The sequence below is a fragment of the Lingula anatina genome, chromosome 10 (genome assembly GCF_051362555.1).
Source record: "Lingula anatina isolate TDL-2025a chromosome 10, LinAna3.0, whole genome shotgun sequence".
Classification (NCBI taxonomy): domain Eukaryota; kingdom Metazoa; phylum Brachiopoda; class Lingulata; order Lingulida; family Lingulidae; genus Lingula; species Lingula anatina.
In genome coordinates, this window is record NC_141776.1 from 12647029 (window position 1) to 12673233 (window position 26205).

At 37.2% G+C, this 26205-nt stretch overlaps 2 protein-coding genes across 2 annotated transcripts; one reads left to right on the forward strand and one right to left on the reverse strand.

The window, feature by feature from the left end:
* Positions 1–408: 408 nt before the first annotated feature.
* Positions 409–2388, reverse strand: LOC147759610 (putative G protein-coupled receptor No18). Its single transcript, XM_086997690.1, has one exon. It carries the CDS (start codon positions 2191–2193, stop codon positions 1069–1071), a length of 1125 nt encoding a protein of 374 aa, XP_086853816.1. The 5' UTR covers positions 2194–2388; the 3' UTR covers positions 409–1068.
* A 2258-nt stretch (positions 2389–4646) lies between these two features.
* Positions 4647–14880, forward strand: LOC106168083 (uncharacterized). The gene is made up of 8 exons (XM_086997691.1): positions 4647–4871; positions 5606–5965; positions 6502–6595; positions 8792–8932; positions 11288–11484; positions 12057–12152; positions 12664–12744; positions 13180–14880. The coding sequence occupies exons 2-8, from the start codon at positions 5623–5625 to the stop codon at positions 13275–13277; spliced, it is 1050 nt and encodes a 349-aa protein (XP_086853817.1). The 5' UTR covers positions 4647–4871; positions 5606–5622; the 3' UTR covers positions 13278–14880.
* The last annotated feature ends 11325 nt before the right edge of the window (positions 14881–26205 follow it).

Genomic DNA, 26205 nt, shown 5'->3' on the forward strand with positions numbered 1-26205 from the left:
ATATATAATACCAAAAATGGACATATCTAAAGGTGTCATTCAATAGTAAGTCGAATTACTAGAAAATGTGCTATACATCGTGCAAGAAGATTGTATGACATTACTTTTCATTGTCATGCTTAAAAATAGATATGAATATCCTGGTATATATTTACGGCAATACAAAAAGCAATAATATGATAATATTGATATAAATTGAACTATAAAAGTACATTTTCAGTGAATATAATAAAATGAATTAAACCATCACTCCTTGCACAATAACGAACATAAACTGAGTGCACAAAATTAGATATGTAATCCCAACTACATGAAAGCTCTAGGAGGTTCGGTACGTTAGGATTTTTCCTTATTCTCTTGGACAATGCGGCTATAAACACTGTCACGTAAGAAAATAATGCATGAATATAACAGACCTATGAATTGGGATGAATTGGCTAACTCCAGCTGGTGGCCAACAACAGCGCATTTTGGGTTTAAAGTGTCATACCGATTTCGAGCAGATTCCCCTCACTTGAACAGCATTCAACGCCGTTTGAACGCTTATTTCATCAGAAAGTATTCAGTCTGATGCCAGGATATTTTATTGAAAAAATTTTTACTGATGTTATCAGTAAAAAGGCGAGGGGATGCTTTTGTTAAATGGTACCACCGTAATTAAGGGCTCTGGTCTCCGAAACAAAGACTACCTTTATGGAGAAGTGAGTGGGTCTGATGAGTAAGACAACAAATGAGGGAGTTTGCGCTCTAAAATGATTGTTGTTATTCCATATCATCATGAAATGTGTTTCACAAGAGGAAACGGAGACAAAAACAATTTCGCCAAATTAGGCCTTTACAACGTACTAGTATCGAACCCCCGTCAATAAGTACGCGTACTCTACATTATTTTTCTGACATACACAATTAACCAGAAAAGAGTGTAACTGATAAACAAATCAAAACCGACCACCACCCCGATTTCAATGTGAATAACCTCAAAATGTTTCATGCGTGCGTGTGTTCTTGTGTAAAAGACATATTATCATACTGACCGCCTATTGCCTTACTCTTTTAAGGTATAAGCCGCTACTGTGCGGACTTGCATTGGCATGCCCCAATCATAAACTTTCTGACACGTTTGTTCAAAATTCCGTAAATAAAGGGATTGGTGACTGAACTAAGCATCAACAGTTCGATTGATATGTTAAAAATAATATGAAAGGTCACTCTATTGTTTACAATGTAGCTATCAAGCGCCGACAGAAGCGTGTAAGGAATAAATAACAAAGTAAACGTACCTACTATTATGGCAGTCATCTTTGCCACTTTGACTTGCATTTCATCTAATGAAACCATCAATTTGGATTCCTTGCCTTCAACTGTCAGCTCTTCTCTTCGAAATTCTTCTCTCTCCTGTTTGGACTGGTTTTCTGTCTGCGCGGTGGAGGTACCTGGCATATTCATCTGAATGCTGTTCACTGGGGTGGGGCTGGGTCTGGGGGCGTATTTCTTCATTTTCTGTCTTTGCTGCCGGACGCGTCGAAATATGGCGCAATAACACCCTAATGTTATCAGGAGGCAGATTGGCAGGTGCGGCGTCACCAAGAATCGCATGTGTGTTGGATTGATTATATTACCCTTGCATTCTTTATCCGGGGACCAATCATTCCAGCCGAACAGAGGAGGGATGGAAATGGCCACCCCGTACAGCCATGTAAAGACTATGGCCGAGATCAGTCTCTTTTTGGTAAATAGTGTCACGTACTGGATATGTCGACAGATCTTAAAGTATCTTTCAAATGCAATTAATGTTTGGTGAAAAAGTGATATAAGTATCAGTCCGGATCCAGTGGCAGTCTTAAACAGACAAAAATATTTTTCGGATGCGAGGTGACGTAGCCCGGGTAAGTTGTCAACGAAATACACAGTGACAATGTGAATCGACATGGCAACGAGACCAGTGACTAAATCCGCAATTGAGAGACTCATCAAGATGTAGTTTGTTTGCTCTTGAAGTTCCTTAAACTTTGCAAATGCTGCAATGAAAATGCTGTTGCCAACAATCGTCGCAACGAACAGGCTGATTTCCACTGCGATGAAAGGCAGGCATGATACCAGGCCCGTGCACGCTGAAGCCACCGTAGAAGTTTCGTTAAGCGTCATGTTGCCTTCCTCTGTCATAAAATCTTCTTCGATTGATTTGTTCAACATTTCGTATCTCTTCAACGCAACCAAAGTCAGCTGTGCTGTTTGATTTGATTACTAGCTAGAATCTAGATATTTGTTTCCCGTTTCATTTAGACAAATATATATATACCCCAAAAGGAACTACAATTATATAATATAGAAGGTAAAGAATATCATTGGTTGTTATGTCAATACGTCACATGTCAGAATCTGCACTGGGCGTTTTCTACAATAATCCGAAGGAAAAGAAGAATATTCTCGGTTGTTTTCAGTGACAAAAGATTGTTTGGCTTTCAGACAAATTCCGTTACTTCTGTCTTTGTGCATGCAATGTTACTTGAGGTGAAATTCGTTTTAAAAAATAGAGGGTTGCGACTTTAGGAATTATGCTCCCTTTGCAGAAATGTATTTGAACATCCTAAAATTCGCATCGATTAGATGACTACTTTTAAAGAGATGTAAAATTAAATGTAAGGAGCCCAACATTTCCCCATCCAAAAATTGATAATGAATTTTTCAAGTTTAGCTAAAACGACACAACTTGTGGTTTATTATACTGTGAAAATTTTCCTTATACCTACATGTACAGTATACCACATGTTCAACACAACACTTTTCTATTGCTTTCTAGCAAAACAAGCCACATAACCTACGTTATGTTGTAATTCTTTACACTCAATTGTAAATAATTCAATAATTCAAATACCAACACGGTGTTAAGGGATGAAGTGGCTTGAATTTATGGACCAAGTGCTTAGTCATCGTATTAGATCTTCTTAAGTTATCTTTCGATCATTGTGACAGCCGAAAGGGACAGCGACTGGAAGGAAAATCTTTGTCACTTTTTAATTGACCACTTTTTTTCATCTTGTCATTTCATGATGGAATAAATACATCGGAAATGATAAAAAAAAACAAACAAGCACCTGTTGATGCTTCACAAATGGTGAATAATAACTAAACTGCATTACAGAAAACAAGAAGTGGTAAAACTACCTTTTGGACAAAATGATAATGAAAATTAATTTTGTGGACCTTTTAACGTCCACCAGTCTAGCATAGAGATTATATTACATTAATTACACAGATCAGGCGATAGATCACATTCCTGTTTTCGACAAAATATTCAGTTAATGATATCTATTAAAGTATCTTGTCGAACAAGATACAGCAGCGGCGAGTGCTGAAGATAATCCCTCAGCCGCATACCTGGCAATGACGCGAGCATGTTGACAAGACAGTAGCTTCTTTAACTTTGCATTAAAATGGAAAATAACTCTAGGTATCTGAACAAGGTAAGGTATTAAAATGTAAATGAAGAGAAGCATTTAAAAAACTACTCCAACTTCTCTCTGTAGTGTAACTTTTTTATTGGTTGTAATTTTACCATTTACCATGTGCTGTTTTATTATTCATTTAACTGTAAAATCCTTAAGGTTTAATCATTCGGTAGAAATGTGATTTAATATCATTTCAATAATAAATGGGCATGAAATCGGCGTTTGAAAGCATCTCTTAAACGCAACTTCTAGCCTTTGCTATAAATTCTCACTCGTGCAGCAACCATGCAAGCAAATAACCGTTATGAGCTATAAATACGATGCAATCAGAGCTGGAGGTGTGACGTTACTTGCTACATTTGATCTATGAACTGTCATACATCCAGTTTGCAGCGGAAGCACAGTATCTAGTTATAGAAGTTATAATGGTGTACACATTGAAAGTGCGTAGTATCTCCGATACAGGCCCGTAGCCAGCAATTTCAAAAGTGGGGTTCTTTTTTCTGAAAAAGTGGACCTTTTACCATGAAACCTTCATGTACCTAGATAAAATTTTACCCAGAAGGGACCTTTTCCCAGCAAAAGGGTGCGTTCTTTCGAACCCCCCCCCCGACCCCCCCCCCACCCCCCACCCCCGGCTACGGGCCTGCAATATATTACTAGTACACCACTTTTTACAATGAAAAAATAATTGTCTTAATCCATCCGCCAATAGATATCTAATTAGGTAATAATATTGAGCTCTACATCACTGGAAGGAGCCTTAAAAGCTCCATATCTGCACGATTTCTTAGAAGCCAATGTACTGTACTAAGAAGTGGTACATTTAAGGTGAGATAAGTTATTGATTATAACGACACATTTTTATCATACTGGCCGTGAGCCCATTCGTAAATATATTTTAAAAATTCAGCCTCCTTGTTCAAGTAGACTAACCTGTCGTCTGAATAATTTTTCTCTCGAATATGTTTTTCAAAACTTTTTAAACAATTCATAAGCAGTTATATATATATATATATATATATATATATATATATATATATATATATATATATATATATATAAAAGCATATACCGTAGGTTAGATACACTGATAAATATGTCGAAAGATAACACGTGCTCGGTCGGCACATTTCGTAAGAAAACGGCGAACCATTCGGAAACCCTCGGCTACTTCCGTGTGGGTCCATCCAGAATCTTCCTCTGATGGCTGAATGCCAGGTGAACATGATGCTGAGTCACTTCCGATTAGACGTTTGCCGTCCATGCACCTCTTCAGTATGATTGGGTAATTTGACAATTTTGTACGCCATCGCTCCCTCAATGCAGGGTGCCAGGGATAGACATCCACAGGGTATACTTTGACAGTGGTCAGAATTGACTTGAGAAAAGAACAAGGCTTTCTTTCCAATTTTGACACAGGCAAGGCATTCAGTTCATTATCTCATTTATGATGTCAGTTATTATTGACCTACAGTGTATAGCTGGGCGATAGCAATAGTATCAGAGTGCGGTTGTAAGGTTTTTAACATGTAATTCATCAAGTCGTTTAAATAGGTTTCACCCATTCACAATTTAAATTTTTTATTAAAAGGATACAATATGTTGAAATAGGTTATCCAGTTTAGTCATGTGCTTAACAAGTATACCAAGTCAATCTGAACCGTCAATATATTCATTTACTTATTTATTTATTTGTTCTTATTTTTATTCGTTCGTTCCTTCGTTCGCTAATTTTTCCCCAAATAACGTATCTTTTGGATTCGTTCATTTATTCATATCAACACATATGTGCACTATGACCATTTTTATACCAAGTAAATTTGCTTGTAAACACGATGAGGCAAGCATAAACTCCATACCCGATTGGAAATTTATATCGCTCTTGTGACATGCCAATTCAAATCAAATGTTACCCCAAAACTACATATTACATGTACTTGGAAATTTTGATAGATCTTGTGACACGTCACTTCAAATCGAATGTTATCCTGAATCAAGTTACATATTATGTCTGATAAAAACAGCGGTCGGTATGTTACTGATTGCCCCCGACAGACTTTCTTTATCTAATACAACTCTTAAGATAAACAGTAGATTTTGAGCTCTGGACTCTTCAAGTGTTTTCCAGTTTTAGATGTGAATTTTATCTACAGGGTAACTGCAACCAAAGATGCCTCGTCAAAAGGACCACGTTGCGCGAATCAAACGCAACTTCACCTTTCTGATCGAAGACTTGGATCTTTCCTTCCTTCTGGACTATCTCTTTGAAAAAGACGTGTTTGAATTAGATGAGCTTGAACAGATTCGATCAAAAGCAGCGTCCAGGGATCAAAATAGGGCGTTTTTGGAGAGGTTAATGAAGAAAGATGCAGAAGCGTATGCCTGGTTCCGGGAAGGCCTCAGGAAAGGACAAGAATACATAGGTCAACATTTGGACGCAGACAGACGACATAGTCATAGCCCTTGCGACAGTCTGGCGAGTACCGAAGCGTTCCATCATGCGGAACTTAACGGTAGAGTGACTCTTTCTTATCGGATGTATTGGTACTTCAAAGTGCCTTAAAGAAAATATACATTGCATCTATCAGATACTAAACTGCACATATGCTTCACATATGTTTAATTTTAAAGCTTTCTGCTGTTTGAAAACGTATAAAGAAGCTTTTCTAACAGCAGGCTAACTAGTCCGTGGATCAAATATGGCCGATCTACTTAAACGTTTGTGTAGTCGGGGAATCTATTCATTGTTTATTAGGGAATTTGACTTTTAAGTGGGTCGCCATATTTGATCTACGGACTAGTAAGTCCGCTGTTGTGAATGCAGCCTTAGTATGGATAGATTCAAGCAACTCCGGCTCTAAAACATATAATCCGCCGTGGTGTAAAGGCTCACACCTTGTTGGTCCGAGCTCGATTCCCGGCGTCGGTATTCATGCCAGACTATTATATAAAATCTCCTTAGTGATTACTTAATAGTGTTTTGGTCAGCATTTAGGAAAGATATCAAGGACTTGCGATAGAAGGTTTCCTCCTTTCATTCAATTTGCAGTCGCGCTCATCGGCGATTCTAATGCCGGGAAAACAACCCTCCTTAAGGAAAGCTTAAACCGCACGGAGAAAAAGTCCTTCAAGTCGAGATATGGGTAAGTGATTCTTCTGCAATGGCTTTCGATGGAATAGGCCTATCTGAAGCCTTTTTCACATCCATCGATATATTTTACCCGGCTGTTCCATTTTGAAAGGCCCTAACACGCAATTACGCAACATGGGGTTCGCTCTCACTCTCTTTCACATTATCTCCAAAAATACGCTGGTCTTAGGCAAGGAATTTAATTGGGCGTGATGACTAAGCGCCAGGGTTCCTTTTCGGTGACTAACTAAGAGCGCATTCAGAACAACTTGGTCCGCGGACTTACAGATACTCGGACTAAGTATGGCCGACTAACTTAAAGCGTTAACGTTACCATTATGATCCAGTTGGTGCAGGCTAGGGGCCTAACAATTAAACTTCGGCCCCAAGATTTAATCCGTTTAATGACGCCTGTGGAGGCGGGGAGACCATCAGGGAACTAAGCAGCTTGCTTTAAGTGGGTCAGCCATATTAAGTCCGATGATCAGTTTGCGGATCATCTGTTCTGAACGCGCTCTAAGTTACGTAGTAGCAAGATCGTCAGCCTCTCAAAGCGGACATGTGTGACAAGAATGGTAGTCCTAGGAATGGAAGTCCGGGGTTCCATATGATAAGTACAGGTTAGGGTTAGTCGTTAGAGATTTGGGTTTAGTATATGGGACGTGTGCCACCTGTACAAAGTAGCTGGGAACGTACTACGCTTTCTAGCGTACTACCATCCCCAGCTGTCACGCCGGTCCATTCAAGCACACCTCTCGATGTGCCAATGGGCCTAATTTTTCATATACTGGGTAGCAGTCTCCAATAGCTAGACCACTATGACAAACGATTATTCAATTAATCACATATGTGATAAGATATCAAGATATCGAATGATATGATGTGGCGAAATGTCTGATAAAGAACGCATGCGAGAGATGATCGTGACTTTAGGGCCATATTTGTGGACACTGAGACAGCAAACTATTTATGTTCCAATGGACTGATTAGCTGAAAATCACTGTGTACGTGTGTGAGAGTGCGTGCGTGCATGTGGAGAGAGAGAGAGAGAGAGAGAGAGAGAGAGAGAGAGAGAGAGACCAGACGTAAGTCTATCCCAGTGGTTTGTTTAGCCTCAAAGCCTCGTGTGTGAGCGCACATGAGCAGTGGCGGATTTCTGCAAAAAAATCACACCAATGGTCCTCTCTTGAAATAAAAATGTTGACTAGCTGAATCATAGTTTTAAACCGTGCTAAATGGCAACTTTCGCCCTCTAAAACACCTAAATTTAAGCAGGCCCTGAACCCCACGCCGAGAGGGGGGTTGGGTCCACTTGGCATCCGCGGACCCCCTTCAAATAATCCTGGATCCGCCCCTGGTGAGTGACTGTGTGTGTGCATGCGTGCGTGCGTGGGTGCATATGTGTGAACATAGACGATATGTTGTCAGTATAACGTAGATTTTTATACAGCTATATATATATTTACGTAACCAAGAAAATACTCTAAAGTGTAGCTTGCTTACATAGATAAGTAAATTAATCGAATAATTTAAAGAAAGTAATTGATGGTAAGAATAACAATAATTAGTCCATGAGCCAAAATGAAAAAATGGTCTTACATGTATTTAAGGATTTGGCTGGGGGCTAGGCAAAGGTTTTATAATTGATTCTTGTAGTTTAGTACCTGAATTTTCCATTTCAAAAGAAAAGTGTCCGTTTGTACCGGAAACTCGCAAAATCCAAGATGGCCGCCAATATATTCATTTGTCATATGTACATACAAAAACTGATTTTTAAGTTCCTTTACAATTAAATTTTATCAAAATTTGCACAAGTACTAAGGCATTCATTAATTTTTCAGTTATTTAATATTTTTCAATATGGCGACCAAATCCAAGATGGCGGCCATTTTTCTTGTTTTTTGATAAAAATTCAAATACCTAAATTTGAAATTTTTCATTTACTAAATATTTGGAATATTTTACGTTTTGGAAGATTTGAATTAGTTAAGTCTAATGTTGATGTCTGATTTCAATTTCTTTAGATATTGATCATTTCGTTTATATATTATTTTGATTATTTTGATACACATTATAAAATGCCAAAGTCAATTTTAAAATAAGGCCTAAGGATTGAATCAACCATGATTTTAGACGTGATTTGGGTTTGACTTTAAATTTTTGAAATAATTCTAACATGAACAGTAACTAGTTAATAATTTTATCCAAGCACTCAAGCCCAATCCACACCACGCCCGACCACCAACTTGGACATCGTCCATATCCCCGTCAAATTTACTTCCGGAAAGAGGGTCGAGTTGAAGGTTTGGGATACTGTCGGAACAGAGAGATACCAGGCACTGAACACAGTGTAAGTTATAAGGTGTAAATAATCTCATTCAGTTTCATGCCCGCCGCTATGATGAGTGGTGTGTGTGTGTGTGTGTGTGTGTGTGGGGGGGGGGGGGGGGGGGGGGGGGGGGAGGGGGTCAAAGGGTTATAAAGATACGCCTATACACACATGTCTATGGTGTATGTACCAGTGTATGTACATGTTTATGGTTCGATCATACTGTTACAGATTTATTAAAACGGTTTACGTCCGTAGAGCAATGTTAAGCCTCGGTCACAACCGGACGCACGGATTGGGTGTTGCGGAGGCCGTAGAGGTCGTAGAGGTAGAGGAAAGTCTGCCTTGCGAGTCGCAAGGGCCACATGAGATGTCCTTTCAAGCAGGGACGCTAATTGCACGGAGCAATGGCCGTGGAAATTGTACTCATTTCTTGAGTTTGTCTTGCTTCCTGTGTACGTGGCACACACTCACCACTTACGAAGGGAATGCGACGCACGGCGAAAGTAGTGCCCTTTTGCGTCAGTTTTGCTTCACACTTGCCTCACACGTTTGTGGTTACATACTGACGGCGTGCGTCAGTTTTGCTTCCTGTTCTCCTCTTTTTTCTTCTTCCTCCTCCCTTTTTTTTTTTTTTTTTTTTTACTATGTAAGCTTCTTTTCTTGCCTTTTGGAAGCATATTAGAAACTAAATTGGATAAAAAAATTGAAAATTTTTTAAATTCTTGTACACGTTACACAGTTGACGTTCATTGTAAAGACACGAGCGTGCGTCGTGAGCACGCCTTTTATACACCAGGCATGGGGGTGACGCACGTGCGACGCATTTCCGGTGTGCTCTCGACTTCTTTCGTTAGTTGTGAGGGCGTGCGCATTACTCAACACGCAAAGGGCACTTGTTCCTTTATTGCTTGCGACGTGCGTCTTGCACAACGCGCATCTGTCTTGCTAACTCCGTGTGAGGGGAGCAAGTTACGCTTGCGGCCTCGCTGTTCGCAGGCTATTCGTGGAATCTTTTGGACATGACCAACATCCTCCGTACGTGCTTACGGGCTGTCTGCGAACTCCAAATTTCGCAAGAAGGACTTGCGTGAGAAGTGAGATTCTGCGCAAAATTTGGACGCAAACAGCCCGTAAGAGCCCGTACGGCCGGTTGTGACCGAGGCTTTACACTGCATGTATAACGGTAGGGCCTATCATAAATTGAATGAAAGGTATAGCAATAAGGCAAATAAGTGAAAGGGATAATAACTCTTCGTATGAGATCTACATTTCACAATAAAAACATTGTGAATAACTCATAGAAATATAATATATTCTGTTTTACCAGAAAAACAAAAAACGTCAGTTATAGCTATTATTCTGACATCTGAGCTTGTCTTTAGACCACGTGACCTCCATTGATGGTTATATACTCTGTTATAATCTCTTAAGAGATTAAAACAAAAACACAAACTTTTTAACAAAAAAAAAGGGGATTAACTTTGAATGTAAAAATGGATTCATTAATCATTGGTAAGTATGGGAAAATTGTTGTTTACTCCAGGAGATTCATTTTTTGGCCATTACGAAGAGTTATTACCCCTTTAAGTGTAGAAACACTTTATCTGCTCAATAATTAACCAGGGTGATAGGCCTTTCGCAGGAGAAACACCTTATCTGCTCAATAATTACAAACCGCATGATTTGCAATTTTCCTTTCCACTGACAACGATGCGCATGCGCTGTTAACCCATTTCTGCTGGTCGTGGTTTCATACCTATTTCCTGGGACACATGTGCGGTCACACACGTCTAGTGGAAATTGGTTACCCGCGCATGCGTGACACCAGAAACAGGCATGGAATATACCAGTAGGTCAGCACTTGCATGTCATTTTATGAAGCCGTATATACAAAATCTTACATGCAGACCTACTATAATAAGTGCTTAACTAATTGAAGAAAAGCTAAATAAAAAAAAGTAAAAAAAGGACATATTGAAAGAATGTTATATGCCTCAAAGCTTCATAGATAAATACACGTATGATCTTACATATGTTGATAATTATAAGACCGCATTCACAACGAGTTGAGCCATGGCTCTACAAAGTCACGAACTAAATATGGCGGACGTACATGAAAGGAAAACCGCCTAATCTTTTAATAGTCTCTCCGCCTCTCACACGCCTCCCCATGCGTCGTCCCTGCGGGGGTACAGTCATTAAAGCTCGGCTCCATTGGGACGACACATGGGGAGGCGTGTAAGAGGCGGAGAGACTATTAAAAGATTAGGCGGTTTTCCTTCCATGTATGTCCGCCATATTTAGTTCGTGACTTTGTAGAGCCATGGCTCAACTCGTTGTGAATGCGGTCTAAGTCTATAATACTATTTTTAGTGCATACAAAAAGTGCAGCGCCGCCATCTTTCTGTATGATATCACAGACAAGATGAGCTTCGACCATGTTCCAGAATGGATCCGACAATTTCAGAACCTGAAAGTCGACGCGCCGATTGCGATCGTCGGAAATAAGCTCGATTTGGATCGTCAGTGTCAGAGGCGTGAAGCACAGGGATTGGCACGCGCAACTTCAGGTAGGTCCTATATTTTCTCAACATTTTGTGAGTGTTTTTGTGATAAGGCAGTGGCGGATTTAGGGGGTGTCAAGGGGGTCCGGACCCCCCACCCTCTTCGATTTCTAAAAAAACCTGAAGCATTTTTCGGCCCGGTCATTCCTAAAATCCGACCCCACCCCTTCAAATAATCCTTGATCCGCCCCTGTTAAGGTACCTTCAATAATTTACCTTGGGAGAGAAAAGGCCAGATTATTTGGTAAAGATTATGATAACGAAATGTTTAACTGTTCTTGTTGTTCATTGGCTGAACAACACTTTTAAGAAAAAAGGATTTAAGTAAGACTAATGCAGTGGTTAATAATATAATGGAGTTTTAAAATGTCTTTTAAACTTTGGATAACATTTTGAAATATTTCTTATGCTTCAAGTGAAACAATTACCAGTAGCACAGCCACAAATGCATTACCAAGTCCATCGAAATAAGAAAGCCGGTCCAATCACTGTACTTACCTTCCAACATTTGATATCAAAGTAGACTGAAACTGGGGCTGAAATGATAAATGTGAAGTCGATCTTTTTTTTTTTTTCAGATTTAGAGTTGACGCGATCAGATGCGTTTTATGAACATTCCGTCGATGACAGCCTTACAAGAAAAATTTCGGTAGATGCTTTACATAGACTAGCAGGTAAGATTTCATAAAAATTGCTATGACGTCATCTAGGTATAAATAAATATAAATAACAGGCAACGAAATGTCGACTTTACGATATTGGTTAGGTGTGTTTCACAGAAATATATACTACCTGATTCCCCATCCATTTTATGCTTTTGGACGTTTGTGGTCGATTGAGATCGTTTATTAGAAAGACCGGATGAGTACTGCTTTTTATTTGTTTGAGGTTTTAACAGCCCAATTTCAACGGAAATAAGTATAAATAATTATATACAATATCATGTAACCGAAATGCGATAAAAACTTTACTTCAAAGCTCTCCATATATACTATATCGTTGTCTAACGCGCCTTGGCTGTCTTTAATGTATGTGAAATGACCTCGCGGGGCATGTCGTGGAATTCTGACCATGAATGTCGAAGTTGCCAAAGATAAATCAAAAATAAATCAATAAATACATGAGTAAATAAATAAATAATTAAAAACAGTCGGTCCCGTATTCAATACAATTGTTTTGTTCCAGAAAAGCACAATGCCATGTTTATGGAAGTCTCCGCCAAGACTCAGTTTCAGGTTGAGGAGATGTTTCGCATCGTTACTGACGGTAGGTATTTCAGCTGGGTAAATAGGTAGGAATGCAGTAGAGAAGATAATTATACGTTCACAATAATTACCTCTACCAAGAAAAGAAGATATGTTGTTTATCTGGTAACAAAGGATCCAAGGTGATGTGTTTTCGGCGTTGGTTTGTTAGTGAACATGATATTCTTAAAAGAAATTTTGATGAAATTTGCAAGATAGACATGTTATAATATATATATCCAAGGGGAAAATAACTTATTATTATTATTATTATTATTATTATTATTATTATTATTGTCTGTCACATTTGGTGGTCTTTTTTGTTTTATTTTTCTCCTAAAAATCACTAATTTTATGCTGTACTGCAAATCTATCACATGCTCATTTGCCAAACTCGGAAATATTTCACATAGGTGAATTATAAAACAAATGCAGATCTGTAATTTTCATATTCCAGGAATTTTAGAACACCAGAGGAGGCAACAACTTGCAGGGATGGAATATGGTGTGGAAGTTGGCGTCACTCAGCCTCGGAAAAGAAAATGTTGCAGTTAGCCGCTGTAAACGGAAATGTTGTAGCCTCGACATCAACAGCATGTTTTCCTTGAAACAGGATTCCAATATTTGAGAACCGCTTTTTGATGGCAAATAAACACAGGAGTGACAGGAATGATAATACTGGGAATGAATGTCGGGGATCCATATGATTCTACAATTTAGGACTAGTCGGGGTTAGTGTATTGGCACGAAGGTCACCTGTACAAAGTAATGGGCAGCGGACTACGGTTCCTAGCGGACTAACATTCCTTTCACACCAGTCTCCGTTCACCGGACATGACCCACGCCTGTTTCAACCTTGGCTGGGCACACTAGCCGGTACGCATTGGCTGGCGCTCCGTTGCTAACCATTTAATGTCTTGCTTATAGGCCTGCCGAAATGTACACCTAGCGGTGAGACAGAACAGAACTGTGCATTGTGAAGCAGCCGTGACCAAGTACCTTATAAATGTACCAAGAACAACAACTAAAACTAACTAGCAAGCTCTCAAAGCCACTAACAGCATAGGTAGAAAGCGATTTATTTTGAGTAACACCTTATATGCAGTTCAGCAATGTACACGTTCGCCAATCAGAATAAATTATACAACGAATACTTTTACCTATAAGTTACCAATCAGAAGAAATCGAGTACGAACTTGCACACCGGTCTGTACTTTATTAATAGACTAGAGACATCTACCGGTAGCATTATAAAGCAATTCCAACTACCACAGTACAACGTCACACCATGTGCTACACGTACAGTTACTCCAGTTCATGTATACAGGGCACGACGAGTTATGCCGTACATAAAGGTGTATAACATTACAGGATGAGATGCAAACTTGCACACCGGCCTGTACTTTACTAATAGAGACATCTAGCGGTAGCATTATAAAGCAATCTCAACTAACACAGCACTACGTGAGCCCATGTACTACCGTATTACACGTACAGTTACCCCAGTACATGTATACAGAGCACGACGAGTTATAGGCCTACCGTACATAAAGGTGTATTACGTTTACGTGTATTGAGAAGATCAGCTCATGCTGATAATGACTATACTAGTTACCCTTGCCGAGAAATTACGAGAAGTTATGACTGTTAATGATTTACATTTTATGTAAATATTCCAGTATGCATTTAGAGTTTATATTTATGTAATTGCTGAACGGTGTCCTTTGTCCATAAGATTTATACTACCCCAATATGTACATGTATGTATGTATGTATGTACGTCCAAGGAATGGACAAAAAGTCAAATTCCTTTCAATTTCCCTAGAAATACAGTAAAATTTTAGAGGGAATTTGATAATTATTTTCTTTGGTATCAATAAGGTTGTTAAGGTCAAATTAAGGCCAAAGCATCAAATTTAAGCTTGAGGACATAACACTATAACTCGATCTCCATCAAGTGACGGGATTTATTTCATTTTTGGTGTACAGATTACATTATAAGGTAGCCCTCTAAGGGGAATGAATTGTTTCATAAGTGACCTTGCGTTGTATCTTCTAGGTCAAACCTGACTGTATAACTATCAAAGCAGAATACACGAAAGTGATATATTTAAAAAGTCGGAATTGCTATTCAAACAAATAAATAAATAAATACTCATATTATTATTTTACATGTGTGTGTGTGTGTGTGTGTGTGTGTGTGTGTGTATTTCACAATCGGGTGTGCAATTTATCCCATGTCATAAAAATTCGGTGTTGAGCATTACAAATATTGCATCAAAATTGTCAAAATTACCCATTTTGTGCACCATTATTTTCTCTTGTACTACGTCTGTCAGCTTTGTACGTTTGTCAGCTTTGCTGCCTAATTAATTGCACACGTGGTACTCTTTAAAGCCACGCTAGTTATGAATCAACACTGGTTTAAAGCACGAAGGTCCAAGTGAGAGAAGCATGATGGACAATAACCGAAGTTGAAGTGAAGCCAACATTATATTATTACTTTTATTATCTACAAGGTGACCATTCAATAATCAAGGCGAGCCGTCTCGCTACAGCTAAAGTATTTGGAATTTGCTAGTTAGAGATTGATGACATTATTACAAGTGTGACGATGGTATTGAGTCTATTGACTAATATGAAATTAATTGATACACGAGGTAAAAAAAAAAAACACAAAACCATCACTGTTCTTGCACAATCTTTATTTACAGCTTTTTAGTTCCCTTTGCCCCATTTCTCTTTCCACTTCTCTCAATCTCTCGCGGCGTTCTCTCTCCGTATTAATGTTACATGCTGCTATTTGTGCATCACACATTATGAAAACACAACAATAAATCTAACAAAACTCTCCCAGCTTTTTACTCATTTCATGAATATCAATTACCCACATTACATTATCTCCCAGGGATGATACACCTGTCCCTAGATATATTTTAAATTGAAATATACTTATAGATAACCTTTCTTAAACACTTAATTTTTTAGCTTTAAGCAAAGCATAGCTAAGTAAAATGATTTGATACTACAATAGACTAAAACTTAAAAAGAACACAAAGAAACATGAAAACAAAAATATGGCTTAAAGGAAGATACAATTCTAATGTTTGGAATTTTTAACTTTTGGGAAGTTGGATATTTGTGGATGAATTCATTAACTGTTGTTTTGTTTATGCTTTAATGTGTTGCCCAAGAGTACAGATACTTTTTGTTGTTGGTTTTTCTTTCTTTTTTCTCCCCGTCATGCAAATCTGTGACTCTCTTATTATGGCATCGACACATTTTTCCTTTACAGTTTAACACTTTTCTTTGTCATTGTAAATATAATAGGAACACTTTAGCCAATAGGGCCGGCCACTCCCTTTCAAGTAAACAGCATTCATCACATCATTAGGATTGGTGCATCATTGGTGGTGAAATATTTGTTTAACTTCATTAATGTTTTCACTGTAGCGCAACTTTTTGGATGACCGTTAGGAAAACAATTCTTTTTATATTGAAAAAAAAACCACGATCTCATAAAACTATACCATGAAATGTCATAAAAATAAGAAAATTTCCCTCAATGTTTATATCTTTAGTCTCATGTCATCGTTGTTTCGTAAGATAACATATAATCCTGCTATATAATAATTATCCAAGTAACATTAATAACTGACAATATATATAATATATGAAAGAAGATGACAAAATAAATGATATACTAACCGAGTATGTACAGTATATATACTCTCTCTCTCTCTCTCTTTCTCTCTCTCTCTGAGTATCCTGTCCTTGCAGGACGTTGACTACCACAATTCCCAATAATTCTTTCAGATAATCTCAAAATTGTTACACTGGACACACCCATATATATATATATATATATATATATATATATATATATATATATATATATATATATAAACTTTGACAAAAAGCCGACACGTGGTTGTCCTCTGTTACGTATTAAATATGCATTATACTACTTAAAGTGTCATATATTTACCCGGTACAACCAATAATCGATTAATCTTTCCTTATAAAATTGACATTTCAGTCCAACATAAAAGTTAAAAGGACTTTATTTGTGAGAGTTCATGGTATCCTCCATTTCAATTATAAAATGAGAGTTCGGTTCCATACAATGTCAGACGATCCTTTCCATTCAGTGAAGGAATACGACTGTCACTTGCCACAGCGGAATGGGAAAATGTCTTTTCTGCGCCTTAAACGAAGATAGAATTCTAATTTTTGGAATTTTAACTTTGGGAAGTTTAGATCTTCGTGGATGAATTCCTTAACTGTTGTTCTGTTTATGCTTAAATACGTGGCCCAAGAGTACACATACTTTTTGTTGTTGATTTTTCTTTCTTTTTTCTCCCCGTTATGCAAATTTGTGACTCTCTTGTTATGGCACCGACGCATTTTTTCCTTTACAGTTTAACACTTTTCTTTGTCATTTTAAATATAGTAGGAATGCACTTCGTGAGACCTAAGGGTCTGCCACTCACTGTCCAATAAACAACATTCACCACAACATTGCTAACGAATGAATGAATATGACTGTCACTTGCCATAGTGGAATGATAAAATGTCTTATCCACGTACGTTGGTGCACAGATGAATAACTGTTCAAATTTTCCTGTATATCCATGAGTGAACTGTGTTCAACTTCCAAGAATATATCCATTGCGAATGACTTGTGTAATTGAAGAATTGCTTGTTGATAAAAATTAATCTTAACTACGTATTCATATCTTAACGGTTAGCGACAAAGTTAAATACAAAAGTTACATGTGTCAGGCAAAGTTAAGCTCGCTATGTATTATTCATTCAGAAGATTTTGATTACAAAAATATATTTATGCTAGTAGCAAATAAATAAGTAAATAAATAAATAATAATAATAATAATAATAATAATAATAATAATAATAATAATAATAACTCAATCTGGCGTCCCAGCTGAGAAAATGGTATTACATGACGACATGGGCATCTTTTTCCACCTGAACACTAAATCCTGTGACATCCAAGAGTATAGATTTAATACTTAATATGGAATATCTTCTCATCATTGTTCCTTTTGAGTGCAGATTGAAACTTTTGGCTTTATTGATAAAAAAAGTATGCAATTGAATGATAAAAATATTCAGTTTTCTGTTGTGAGATATTTTGGTTAACAATATCAAAGCTGACATAAGATGTCATCCAAAAGAAAAGAACACTTCCAGAAAACCATATCAACAGTTTGTTGTCAGTATTAACATTAAGTAAAGATATTAGAGAAATGATAGCCTCCGGTCAGTGATATGCTACACATGTACAGTCAAAGAGCCCATAACAGTAAATCTGGAAAGGATTCAATAGCGTTTATGACCTCCAGTAGCTGCCTGCAGCGCCCTCACCCCGGATGGCATATCCTCTTACAGGTTTCCCAGAGTTTGGATGGGGATATCATTCGATAATAGTAGTTAATCACGATTTACCAGCTGATGATCATAGCTATTAATTCTGCGAGTGACTTTCGTCCACAGATTTTCAATTGGGTTCATATCTGAGGAGTCTGCAGGCCAGGAATGTTGCTGAACCCCTTGGGTTTGAAGAAAAGCAAACGCACGTGGTCCCATGCCCATTGCAGACGTCGCTGTATATCACTTGCCGTTAACAGTGTTTTTGTACTGATCTTCGTGCATATTAACCGGCTTGCAATTATCTCTTGTTCAGAAGGGACGTTGAAACGGGCGTTTGAATGGCATTCTGCCACTCTCTTCTGAGGACACTGGTTGTCTTTGTACGACCAACACGGCACAGTCTAAGGAGAAGGCGATCCTGTCTTCTTGTTGTGATACGAGGACGTCCTGGTCGAGGTCTTGGAGTAGGTGCAGCTGTTACAGCATTTCTTTGGAGGACTTCACTAACGGTTCCATGAGAAATGTTGAATTGCCTGGCAATGGTTTCCTGTTTTTGGCAATTTTTTTTGAGAACAAGAAATCCATAGTAAGTAGCATTGCTCAGCTGCGGAACCATATCTTCTCTAAGGCACCTGTCAAGTTTCAGAGCGATCCTTTGTATGTTTGTCGAAATACACTCCAAAGATACGCTTTTATAAAAGGGCAGAAATTGCCAAAAAATGACCCCCACTCACATTTCTGGCCATAGAACATGCAGCAGCATACATCAATTGCTTCGAGGTTGTGGTAATTAGGTGACACAAGGCTACACATGGAGTGACACCTTAGTTTCGGATTTAAAATAGTTAGAGTGAAAATAGATATTTTTAGAAAATTAACTCGCCGAAAATAATATTCCATATTTAGTATTAACCCTATTTGTCTGTCTGCCGTGTAATTGTCACAGGATTTATATTTTAAAAAATCTTAAGACGTAACAAGGTAAGGCGATTTATCATATACCACCCGCAATGATCGACCTTTTACTGCTAATAAATAATAATAATAATAATAAAAATAATGATAATAATAACAGCCTTATTTAAAGCCTGAAATCCGTAAAATGCACAGTAAATTTAACGTTATAAAATTTTAAAAGTTTATAGATAAGAATGATATATATGTATTGTTTCGCCTGCGGCTCGCCAATACACTCGTAATATTTCACGTACAGCTCGGCGACTCGTACTGTATCTATCATATATTGACTACAGATTTTGCTATCATATGTAATTTTTTTAATATGGACAAAGTCGTGAAGTAAGCAACTTTAAAATATGTGATCTCAGCTCATTCTTAAATGCTTCCTGTGATTCTATTTGTCTAATCTTATTCCACTCCACCGGTGAAGTCATACAAAATGCTATGTCACCCTGTGTTTTTCAACCTGGCTTCAGGAGTTTTCAGTGAACGTTTGACACCACACTTCAGGATTCTTTGAGGGTTGTGATGTTAATCAGATCAGTAATAGGTGATGAAACTAGATTATAAAACGTAATATGGGTAAAAACTTAAAATTCAAATTAAATTGTAGCCCGAACATATTACCAGTGCTTTGAAATTGGACTAACGTGGCAAGCTCTAGGGTTTAACATCAAACACCATGCCTTAGTATTCTGAATACGCTGTAATCTTTTAATCTTATCGTCTGGACATCCTATAGTACAGCGTTTCAGTAATTCAGACTAGCATACAACAGCAGCATACAACAGGTGGTTTCTTATAGCACCAATATTTAGAATATTGATCAGACAAATCTTGGAATGTTGGAGGTCCATTGATAGTTAAAAAACCAATATATACTCCTGTTTTTTTTTTTTTTTTTTTTTTTTTTTTTTTTTTTGTTTTTTTTTTACCAAAAAAAAGGGGAGAGGGGTTTAGGCACGCTAGTACCTAGATTTTAAGGTTAAGGCGGGAAGTCCGTGCAAGAAAATTCAATTTACCATTAATTCACCCGACAAGATCTTTTCAAGAAGAACGCACACTTGCCAGGGATTGGGAATTTCATTTTAGCTATCTGTCAACCAAAAGGTGTCTTGAAATCCATTTGCAAATTTACTTGCATTTCCTGCAATTACGACGCTCAGCATTTCTGTCTGCTTTTTAACCGCCAAATCAACAATATCTGGCAATTTGATAAAAAAAACTTATTCAGTTGAACATATTTAAATTAATTTGATAAATTTTCATCGTAACGTACGATTGACAGTTTCCAGATGCATATGCACAGCTGATATTGTTGGGAATTGGAACAAATTCGACGTTTCCATCAGTCAAGGTACGGCGCAAATATTTCAAATAATAACTTCAGAAAACACAAAAATGAACTGCAACAATAATTAGTATTGCCTGAAATGTAATCTCATTCTCATAAGTTTTATTTGTCTGAACGCCATTTGGGTTCGTGACAGGTAAATATGAAGACCTAGCATGCTAAATACTGCTCATTTCTTCGAAAGCGAATGCCAATTGCCATACCCTGTAAAAGAAACAAAAATAGAAAACTCCTGTTACGACGATATTATTATCATACAAGTAAGAAATGAAATGAACTGAAGATTTAGACCACATAGCAAAATCTTGATCCACTGCATTTCTAACCTGGAAGAATAAACTTAACTATTTTATTATCTTTATCAACGTTGCAGTTTTGTTCAAATCAACACTTTCTTTGTTCACAATTGTATTCCATTTTGATTTGTCAACCGTTGGCATCTCTTCAAACATTCCATCATTTGTCAGATTCTTAAGATCAACACAATTTTAAAATGTTAAAAAGGCAAATTTACTCTATGAACATATGAGACGCCAAACAATAAATTGCGTTTACAATCGTTTAAAGTAGCAGGTACCGAAAATATTTAGACGTTATCATGCATGTACAGGGTATGTCCACCAAACAAAATCCACACACTGCTTCACGTATTGGTGGTTTATTAATATAGGTCCATAATAAGTCCACGTTATTTGCGATCAATACCTTCCTTTTACTTACGTGAACAATATACAGGTTCCGGTCTGTTCTGTTCGGCAATTTTTCATATTATCGTTGAACTTCTTCTGAGTCATTCTGGAAAAGACTTAACATACATGTTCTGAAAGAAATGTCAGTAACAGTGAACTTGAGAGCATTTTTTAGGATTTCCATAACAGAATATTAACTCTTCTGTTTTTGATACAAAACTAGAGGATATAAGAAAGGCGATACCGCCTTCGGATATTGTTCCACCAGCTGGAAACAAAAAACGGACACCAATTCCAGTATCGTGCTTGACAATCTCTACAAAATGCAACAAACAAGAGGTCTCTAGCATTTACGGTTCCAAAATTAGAGTTATCAGTTTCGGTATCTAATGGCTGCTTCTCCTGTCAAAATGCACTGATTGACCCCAACCCCAAAAATATAAGGAATCCCTAACTGTAACCCTCACAATAATATGAGAGCTTAGGTCTGTGTACATTCTGAAAATTGGCACAAGCATTTTTGCAGAAAATTCCCATTTTAGAAAATTTTGGCCCGTTTGACCTTGAAATAAAAGTCAAAGGTCAAATCCATGGGCAAATTTGAAACCTCCAAATACGACTTTGGGTCAGAGTTCTACAGTAACCTTTCCCATAATTCCTTCAGTTTGGGAGATATTTAACGTTTAATTTTCAGACTAGGGTGCATTCTAACGTATAGGTGACTTTTTTCCCGTGAAACGGAGCCGGCAAAGACGTACGCAGGCGGTACTAATAAGATCGTTCGTTTTCTGAGACAGCTGAGTATTATTTAACTGTTGATAATAGAAAGAGTGCCCTGATTGTATTCTATCTAATAAGAAATTGAATTTTCCACATTTGGCACGCCAACTGTGTCTATCTTATGACGTAAAGTCATCTAAGTTGCGTGTGTTCATTATTCTGGCAAATTCTATTTAATTGTCACGCCCCTTACTCTGTCTTTTTCCCTGTAACTCTTATGTTATTTAATTTGATGTTTTCTTATGTCGCTTCGTTGAGGTTTGTTTTCGATTGCTTCCCAAGTGTTTTGGCTTTTAGGTCGATGGGATAACCCTTTCTCTACCCCTTTTAAGTCTTCTGCCATATGCGGCGTTCATTCTTTCATTTTACAGGCCACTATTTATGTGGCGAACATAGCAAAAAGCACAAAGCACAAACCATGCAGTCTCACAAAACACCTAAGCTCCAAACACTATATAAATATCAATAACCATCATTATGCAAACAGGTACGAACACAGACCGTGGGATAAGGCGCTTACACCTACTCGATATAATTACAGTCTTGTAAGTTGCATGCAGTGGGCGACTCGTGTATCAACAACAAGGTATGTAATTGCCTTTTCCATGAATAGTACAGTCGAGTTTGTCTTTCAACAACAACTTAATTCTGCTTAATTGTTTTGCGTTGCAGGATCATTTTGTTGTGTCTGTAATAAGTCAATCAAAAAAGATTATAGCTAGTGAGAAAATTACTAATTGGGTAGTGCTGTTTTTCTTAATAGTGCAGGGCAGCTTGACACTCTGTTCTCTGTGCCGTGATGAACCTTCGGAAACTATAAAAGTATATTTTTTTTTAACTGGGGCCCGAGCTCAAATTTATCTTCCAAGTTTGTATCATGCCAGTCAGGGCCATTTTTTAAAAAATCTTTTCCCATTTTCTTTCCTAGTCTAAGCTTCTTTCTTATATTTACCTGTTTTCTTTGCGAGTTAAAGTTAGTTAAATGTGAACACTGTTTCTGCTCAGCTTTATCTTTGAAATCATAGACCATGGAAGTACTTCTTCCAGTATGGTGTCAAGGGAGGTCATGTAGCCTTATTTTCGTCTTTTTTCCAAATATGAAAAAGGCTTAAGGGTATCCCTATTTCATGGCTGGTTTGTCATTGCAAAGTTTTTCTTTTCCTTTTTTTCTTAAAGTAAAGTATATATTGTTTTATGTCTGACAACAGCAGATTTTCTTCAATTCTTTTCTAAATAGAGACCCAAAGATGCCGTAGACAACAAAGTTTAATGAGGAGCTGATTGAATTGAACACCAAAACCCAGAATATAGCAACAGGAGACACACCGTGACCTATCTGCGGGAAAACATTTTTGATCTGCACTGCAACATGCAGTATAGTGTTAATCATCATTAATACTGCAATAATTATCACAATTTCCAACATTTCTCGGTGATGTTTTTTACGTTGTGCAACTTTAGCTGCATTGAGCGTGCTGGCGGGCAATATGGGATGTTGATAGAACAGTTTCTTGAAAGTCTTGACTGTGTAATACATAAACATCCCCACTGGCAGCAAAACAGTGACTTTGATTTCTAAAACAATTCTGAATACAATCGAGTATATCTTCCAGTTTGGTCCCTGTTTTAGAATCATGGCTGGGCAGTGAGCTGCATCTTTGCACTCATCGATTTTCAAATGATCTATATCCGGCACCTTAAGAACATTGAATATTAGGAGCCCTGTGATCACCACAGATAGGGGGAACAGTTTTTCTTTTCTTGTCAGTGGTATTTTGTTTTGTATATTGTAAAGTCTTTTGACAGAGCAGAAACGTTCTTGAGAGATGAGTGCAGCAATGTAGGTCTGTAATGTCATGAGGAAATAAACTGCAAACTGTAATCCACTTATGGTTATTAGCAATTTGGTATTTCTTACTTCCGCATAATAAAGGTAGATGGTTATAATGATAAATTGTAATGTGCGAAGAACTAGAAATAAATTGTCATTTATTGATAAACAAAAGAGAAGGTACGAAGTCTTGTTGTACTCGATGCTTTTGTAAAAAACAGCAAGCGCAAGAGAGTTCAGAGTTACTCCTACCACTGCACAGAGGAAAATTATGACATTTGCTATCCACAAATAATATTTGTACTCAGGGGCTATATCTAGCAGTTCGGTGCCGTTTGCCAAAGTTGCATTAAGTTCTGCCATCTGTTCTGTCTCAGTTTGTCCTCTACACAATCTGAACAATTTTGTCGCTGTTCACCTGACTAGCACTTCATCAGAGATAAATTCATTCCTTATTCTTGAGGTATTTCTTGCCAACTCTTGCCAAATGTTCACTTTTACTCTGCTGTTCATAAGATGCTCCCTTCAGCTTCAAATAGCTTTTTAACTTTTTTTTATATATATGAATGTGATACGATATGCATATGATGATGCCTAAGTGTATTTGGTTAATACATATATATATAGCCACTGTACTTCACATACTCTGTTTCTTTAAGTTTCTTTGTTTAATGTCATTGAACATAAAACTGGTCCACACCCATTATAAGTCTGGCTATAAGTCCGGTCTCGTCATGTCAAGTGTACCCAGTAGAAATTAACAGCTCTGCTTTGTCTCAACAATCTTTATTTCAGGACCAATAAAACCCAAACGTATAAAAAAATCTTTAAAATATGATTTTATCTGTAAGTATTGTCTGGAACCCCACAAAATCCCTGCATATATAACTAATTAGGACAATATTTTTCAAACATTTGCCAATTTACATTTTTATTTTATGGTCAATTAGTTAAAGAAATTTCAATATAACTCTCACTGTGGTATAGCATAAATAAAATGGTCGTATATCAATCAACCTATGTTATTGTGTTTGTCAAGTTATGCTATGAATTCGTTCTTAGATGGAGGAGGTATAAAAGAAAGACTAGCTTTCCCGATAACCTAAGGAGCGAACAGATGAATGAAAAGGGGGAATTACAGTGTCGACATACACTAAAAGGTTAATGATCGCACTGGCTTATACTAGCATAAAACGTTAATCAGTAAAAAAAACAACATTATTTTAAAAGAAGTATTGAAATGACGAAGAAACCGAAAACTTAAGATGATCACTCACCAATTGCAATGCACACCTTCTCTGCAATTCAACATTCACCAGTTTCAGTATCTGACTAGGAATGCTCGTACAGCCATCGATATACTTTTGGTCAGGCATAGTTCTCACTTTATTATAACAACAACCACCCTATCACATGCCACGTATGCTCTCTACCATGGCCACAGAATTGATTTTTCACTAGATATTTACAGGCATATCTCTAACTCATTGTTAACATTATTCTTTTCGTGCTAGACTATTGATACTGTAAGGTACTGAGTAAATAATATCACTCAACTTTCCTCTTGTATATAGAGTTCACCACACAGATATCATACTGATTTGGGGAGATTGGAATGAAAAATGGATTTTCATTTTATATCTCTTGGCAGATAACCTGTTTTGTTAAATGCAGACACTGTATGTGTCTGTTAGTATACATTCTGATCACTGACTTTTACCCTTGGACTGCAAACCCATATTTTTGTTTTGCTTGGAATTTTATGAATGTTTTTTTTAAAGGTTAAATACAGTTTGTTTTAAAACCGATATAATGAGATAATATTGTCCAAAAGTTATTGATTTTTGTGTTTTTATTTACGGACACAATATAGCGATCAGTCATGACTGTCGTTGCCGTCATTGCCGTGTATTTTTTTTCAGTGATAATTAATACATTAAGTGGAAAATAGGTAGAAACTTACAAGACTGACAAATGTTACTAAACTTTGCGCGCGCTGAATTCGAAGATCAGTTCGATATTCGATGTTATTCAATTTTTTGTTTCTTTTTTTCAGCATACATTGTGCTATAATATGCAATCCCTGATAACACAAAAAATGGAAAATGGTTTGACCTTTTTTGTAACTTAAGTGCCAAACTTTTTTTTATTTTACTTTAGATTTGCTGTGGGACATTTTATGTTAATAAGGCGGGTTCCTTTTAAAAATCAGTATCGATTTGTACTTTTAAGTTATTTTTGGCGTGTCTTGTTCTTTTTTTGTTTTTTTGTTTGTTTTTTTTTTTTTGTTTTGTTTTGTTTTTTTGGCATGTTTTTCGAATGAATGCAAATTTGTTTTATTTTGTTGAGCTGTCCGTGTGCAAAGTTGCCATTGTATTCACTTTTCAGCTATTACTCAATAATCATTTCTGGGAGTAGATAACAACTGTCATAATCATAGTACCATTAACAGTTCCAATTTACCACAGACATTAT